At 51.9% G+C, this 6,706-nt stretch overlaps 1 protein-coding gene across 1 annotated transcript in view; it reads right to left on the reverse strand.

Annotated features, from left to right (window-relative positions):
* Positions 1 to 5,846, reverse strand: part of CHST13 (carbohydrate sulfotransferase 13) — a 31,848-nt gene extending 26,002 nt beyond the window's left edge. Inside the window, exon 1 of the mRNA XM_075158886.1 lies at positions 5,749 to 5,846. Within this exon, the coding sequence (XP_075014987.1) occupies positions 5,749 to 5,842 (94 nt within the window). The 5' untranslated portion in view covers positions 5,843 to 5,846. The remainder of the gene's footprint in view (positions 1 to 5,748) is intronic.
* Between the last annotated feature and the right edge of the window lie 860 nt (positions 5,847 to 6,706).

Raw genomic sequence — 6,706 nt, forward strand, 5'->3', positions numbered from 1 at the left:
GAGTGCTAAGCTCCCTCCTTCCCCCTCCCAAACCTCTTGCAAGTATCAGAGATTCTCCGGAAACCCTAGAAAGCCAAGAAGGACTACAGAAAGCATTCCTCATGAAAAACCTGGCACTCGGGAGCAGATGGGCTTCGTTACCGCCCTGCTCCCAGCATTGGACTGGGCAGATTTTTCTACCATGACAGGTCACCGCTACAGCATTTCATGTCTTCTTCAAACATGGCAGATCTGAGGGCTTTCCAGCCCGTGTTGCCCAATGCCTCGGCTGACAAACGCCATTGTACTTTGAGCACTGGCTCCCCGAAGGGCAGCGGCTGCATCCCGGCCGTCACAGCGGGAATCTGAGCCAGGCCAAACTGCCCCATGACAAAAGCAAACAAAACAAAACAGAAAAACCAACACCATCTCAGAGGGCGTCTTAAATTTCACATCCCTGCCCGCGCTTGCAGCGTTAGCCAGGGCGAAGGCAGCGTAGTCCTCGTTATCTGGAAGGCTGAGGACATGTGTCAGCCAGCTGCAAACATGACCCAGTCTCAGAAAGCCTTCGCTGGCCAAACTGCGCTCACACCCCAAGACAGCGCCTGAATTTCAGCCTGAAAATACCTTTAAACAATGGAGAGGAACTGAGGTCTAAAATAGGCTCTTTCCTGTTCTGAAAAAAAATCCCTGGTCTGTAAAGGTCTGCTAATATCTAAGTGTGTAAGTCGCTCCATTCAGGCAAGGTCTAGGTGCATTTGTAGGTTCAGGGACTAGAGCTCAGCCAAATCACTTATGATCTCTATAATCTCTATCACTTCATAATCTCTATAATAATTTGTCCCCCTCTGAAGGGACAAATCTTTAGGCACAAGGTTGGAGCCGACTGACAGTTCACAAGAGCAACCACTGACTTTGGATACATAGCTCAGAAAACTTGAAAGGCCAGATTTGCAAAGATCAGTAGCAAGAGCTTCTCCAGGACCTGCTGGTGCTGAGAGATGCTGGGCTGGGCAACAGAAACCATCCCAAAGCCAGCAGAGAATGGTGGCAATGGGTATCTTCCGTATCACCCTGGCACATCAGAGAGCTGCTAACCACACCGGAATGATGTTTCCTGCCTGTGCTATGTGCTACATGCCGGTGGTGTGGCGTCTGGCATTGCTGCTCATCCTCCTACAACACACCAGTCCTCTCTCGAGATGGTGAAGTGGTACCTCCACCCCGGGAGTAGCTGGAGAAGGCTTTGCTCTATCACTGCCCAGAGGAGATCCAACTGGTTGATGCAGGAGCAGATAAGGATGGAGAGAGGGGCCTTGCTGCTTCCCTGCTCACAAACCTTTCTGGAGCAGTATCACAACCTGGGCGCTACTACAGTCCTGGTTCTGGTATCTCTCCTTGTGACAGAGTCACATCAAAGGCTGAGTACGTCTAACCCGCAAAGCCCCATGAAATCCAACAACTCATGCTGACAGCAGATCATGAAAGAACATGGGGAGGGCAGAAGCCAGTGTTAAGCAAGTGCTGCTAAAAAGATGGAAGAAGCAACAGCTGGATGCTACAGTCGGACAGAACCGGAGCAGAAATAAAGCAGAATTTTGAGATTGAGGCTTCTTCCTTCTTTCTTACTGGAGAAGGTGATTCCGTGCTGGAACTAACTAGAAACAACAGGAAGCGGAGCACTCCCCGTCCCGCTGCCTGCCTCTGTGCAAGGCCTGCCTTTGTCCCCCCCAGTCACCTCCAGCACGCACAAGTCACTGGACTGGACGCAGGAAGGATGGGGCAAGAACAGAATAGCCCGGCTCTTACGCAAGGGTCTCTTGGGATCAGACTAAATGATCTCACCCTCCCTCCTTGCCTCAGGCTCCCAAAGGTGCCTCTTCCTTCAAACACTTCCGAGATTGCAAGGGGATTTTTTCTCAAATAACACTGGTCAGAGATAGAAGCCTCGAGAAGGGGAAGGTTACGTAAAATGCTTCGTATAGTACCCAGTCGCCTCTCATTAGGAAATATGTTCTTTCGGGATGGAGGAGCTGCTTAGGAGACTGCAAGTTCATGCACACAACCCGCTGGCCCCTCACTAGCAGCCTGAGAACTGCCAGCTCTCTGGACATCCGTACATTTTGCCTACTCACGGTTTCCCTAAAAGACCTACCATTGGGGTGGCCCCACAGCACTTTTAACTAAGGTCTGCAGAATCCGCAGAAACAGATGAACACAGGGGCCTTACCACCTGCCACTCACCTCCCTCTGCCTCCTTCAGACGTTCTCCTTTCTCTCTGCCCCACATCTGTACTAGCATAGTCATCCCCAGCTCCCCCACTGTTGCTAAAACCCGTGCGGTTCCCCTGAGAACAGCAGTGACCAAAGCTTTGATGTATACAAGGATCAGCAGCCGCCAGCATTTACCGCTGTGCCAGTCCAGACACGCTACGACCACAGTTAGATGAAACAACGGTCCGAGAGCCCCACTGCTTATTCCCACCTCCTCTATGCAGAAAACATACGGCGCGCAGAAGTCAGCATAGCCACCACTAACGATGCGCCATGCCTGGAGGAGACAGCAGAGGAAGACAACTCAGAAGACGGATGACAATCATGCCAAGGCCAGGCGGGATCTCCTGGATGGCTGTAGGTTGACACCAGTACAACCAAGTCCCCCTGATGGACCACGTCACTCCCGGCACCAAGCTGAGAACACGTGAGGTTTGCCCAGGAGCTGAGCATACCTGCCCACATCACCAGTCCAGATGCAGGAGGGCCTGGAGATGCTGAAAGATGACTGCTCCAGCCAAACCCCGTAACTACCCTCTATGGCAGCCTTTGTAAACTCCACGTTAGAACCTTCCTGCGATGCAGATGTTCTGCCCCTGGCCATGTGTCTGTGAGCCTGGAGTGAGACAGCTGAAGGCCAACAGGACTGACAGGTCACCACTGATTTGAAGTGAGCAGGCGACAATCCAGGGGTGCAGCTGCACCCCATGGCCAGGGGAGAACAAGGACTACAGCCCCCCATGACCGCTCACTGGTACAGCCAGAAGCAAGAAGAGCCCACATAAAACAACGGGGGATATGAAGTCAGCGCATGCTCAAGCACACAAACCCACATGTGGATGCTCTCACTGGGGAGCACTGAGACTTGTCTCACCTCTCCTGAGCGCCAGCGAGGTTGGCAAACACAACCGAGCCCATTTCTGCCTCCAGGAGTACAACAGGGGATTCTGCCACTGACTCCAGTACAAACAAATTCAGCCCAGCACCAAAATAACCAACTCAGCGGCACTTAGGAGCAGTTATTTCAGCACACGCTGGTGTGTGGGTGTTCCTAGGGCAGAACAAGAAAGCCTTATTTCAGTACAGCCACGGAGTTCAGTGCAAACCGTTCCAGCGCACAACTGCCCGGATGGAGTTAAAAGTGGGAAATGCAAACGGACGAGTTAATTCCTGCTCCCCGAGATGAGTGAGCCCTTAGCACTCTCAAACTTAAAGGTTTCTGGTTATATCATCTTTCCTCCCATGTTGTATTCCTTGTCCTGGTCACAGGATGATTCGATCTCTATGTGCTGTTCGCAAGGATTAATTCAGCACGTTACACGTAATGGGCTGTGGGTGGCCCAGGAAAGGCGACCTGCTGAATCCTGCTGAAGATGGAGAAAAGGATCTGGTTGCTCCCAGGGGAAACTCATAGCACTGCTGCTTTTTCTAGCATTTTTCTTCATTATTATACAGAAACCGAATGACACCAGACAACTAGAACTCCAAATAACCTCAAGGCAACCATCACTTTAAAGACGACATTTTTGTCTGCAAATTGTTTACCTATTATTGTAACTAGTAACTTCTAAAATTCAAGTAATTGGCCTCTGTTTGCTTTCCTTTGGGATAAAAAAAAAAGAAGCAATTTTTAGCTTGCTTCTTTTCTGTATATGGTAATGACCTTTCCTCTGCTAGTGTGAGTTTTTCACAGAACTAAAGAGGAAAGGAAAAACTGTAAACTGAAAAATAATAAGGGGAAAAATGGCACAAAAATGAAGGCTGGACCCAAGGAGACAACTATGTGGCTAGAAAGCAACCAGATTTTAGAGAACATGAGTATCGCTTTAATTCAACTCTTTTGTGAACCTTAAGGGGCAAATCTGCAGAGGGTGTTCACCATCCTTGCAAATGGGCTTCCACTGAGTGACAAACACCACAGGTTTCCACCAGGACAGGATTCCTACCCCAGACCCATCACCATCTACAGGACCTTTCAAAAATCACACTTGCCCCATATCAAGGCAACAGATCCACAGTCTATTCAGGGAACGTTCCAGATCCTGAAATCTCCCAAACCCTTCATGAGATGCCATCACCATTACCGTCACGTGGTTTGCTCTGACCTGACGGGAACTCTGCGTGAAACTGTCTTGAGGTCATGAAAGGGATTAAAGTCAAGTAAGCGCAGAAAGTTCTGCTGACTCAGACACGCAGAAGTCTCCTTTTGAAAACTAGAGTCCTGAAAAGAGCCACATTTTCCAGTCAAATACTAGAAAGCGAATCCAATGTAAAACGCAATTGTGTCTCTGTTAGGAGCCCTGGAGATTAGAGCCGATTCAGTGCTGCACTTTGTACTGAACAGTCCCAATACTAAAATAAGATGCATATATCGTTTCTTTAAAATAAAGTTATTAAGGAATACAATACTGATTGTAGTCTTCTGGGATTACCGAATTCATTTGACAAACTTCACATGCTCTTCTAGAAATAACAAATGCTTGCCGAAACCTAACTCCTCTTCAATCTTATTCAGCCAACAAGTTAAGCCTATTTTTATTTTTAGGAAAAAACACATTAAAGTAAGGGAGCAGCCCCTATAAAAGGAAAATCGCATTTCATTTAGTCCACACTGATAAAATTCCACTAACATTTCAGTCAAATCAGTCTTCTGAATTTTAAGATGTAACTTTAAAGGCCCCATTGATGGATTGCTGCTGTAATCAGAAAACATTAGTACATTGTTAAAACTACAGGAATTACCCAATAACGTCTCTTAGGAAAGAGGAGCTAATTTCCCCAAAAGAGCAGAAAGCAGGCAGGGAAATAAATAACCCCTCCAGTACAAAACTGTTTATATTTTAGTTCCGTTATTACTGAATTGTTTCCCAGTGTGGAAGATATTTCTAAGAGCACACACTAAAGAAGTCCCTTGAGCGATTCAACCAGATTCCCCAGGACTTTTAGTGACCGTGGGTGTGAAACAGGCAGTTGCAGAACAGAGCAACTCCTCTATCCCGAACCCCAGCACAGCCTCAGAGGGACTGCACGAAGTTGTCCACAGTTTCATGCCCTGCTCTCGCTGAACGCGGGGATGCCGAACGGGACAGTCACCCAAAAGAAGCTCGCTTGAAAAATGAAGCATGACTTTCATTGCAAAGCAGCAGCGCTGCGATGGTAAGTCGGTCACACATTGCAAGCAAACACAACGGCGAAGTTCAACGGTCCCAGCCGAGAAAAGTGCAAGCCCCGAACGAGCTGACCGGCTGACCCGAACTTAAACTCCCCCGTGAGCCGGCCCCTCCGGACCAGACCGGCTCTCACCGACACCCAAGAGGTCTGCGGAGCCAGCCTGGGGCTGACCGCGGTGCCGGCACCCCGACCCGCCCGTGGCGCCGCACGCCCGCACCCTGCCCCCGCGATCCGTCCCACGGCCCGGCCGGGCCCGCCGGGGGTCCCGCCGCGAGTGCGGGCCCCCCTCGCCGAGGCGCGGAGCCGGGGGCGCGGCGGACCCACCTGGGTTGAGGCTGCTCTGGAAGTAGAAGACGACCAGCAGGAACGAGCCGAGGCAGGCGGCCAGCGCCAGCCGCGGCGCCCGGCTCCGCCGCATCCTCCGCCGCGGCTGGGCGGCGCAGCGCAGCGCCCCGCGGCCAGGGCCCGCCGAGCGCCCGCCAGCCCCGCGCCGCCCCGGGCGCCGCGCCGCGCCCCGCCCCGCTCCGCGCCCGCGGCCGGGGCCGCCTCGCCTCGCCCCGCCGCCGGCAGGAAGTGACACCGGCGCGGCTCAGCCGCGGGAAGGGGAGCGCGGCCCCCCGCGTGCCCCGCAGCGCCCGGCGGCCGCGGGGCGGCTCCCCCCATCCCGCCCCGCCCCGCCGAGCGGCAGCAGGAGGGGGGGCCGCGGCGGGGCCGGGGGCGCGGGGCCAGGGGGTGTCCTCGCCCGGTCTGTGCCCGCTGCCTGCCAGCGCCTCCCTAGCACGCTGCCGTGGCGGCTGTAGAACTGCTCGCAGGGGAAGAGAGAGTTACTGATGCGCTGGCAGGGCTCGGGAGGTTCCTGATGACTTTTCTCAGCACGTTCAGAACTTCCTAAGCATCAGAGTTTCGTGGCCCTAAAATATGCCGCTTCTTTTTTTTTTTTTTTTTTTTGGCTAACCCCCGGCCCTGCAGACTTTAACTGAAAGCAATAATGCTTCTGACTAATTTTAACTCAAGCAATAAAGTTATATAGAAGGAGGACATAACTTTCTACTAATCTCTGCCTGTTTCTGGAAAGCAAGAATGCAAAGCTCTTTTACCACGTCCTCTAACCTCCAGGCTCTGTAAGTGCAGGCAAAACAAGCTCTGAGCTTCTGTTGCCCCAGTTTTGAAATAGCAGTAACGCTGTTGACCCACCTCTGTAAAACACTCAAGGTCTACTCAAAGGCCACTTGCAAAATTAGAAAGTCAGGCTGAGAGCTGGATTCCCACTGACAACAGTCAA

Source organism: Calonectris borealis, chromosome 10 (assembly GCF_964195595.1).
Source record: "Calonectris borealis chromosome 10, bCalBor7.hap1.2, whole genome shotgun sequence".
Taxonomy (NCBI): Eukaryota; Metazoa; Chordata; class Aves; order Procellariiformes; family Procellariidae; genus Calonectris; species Calonectris borealis.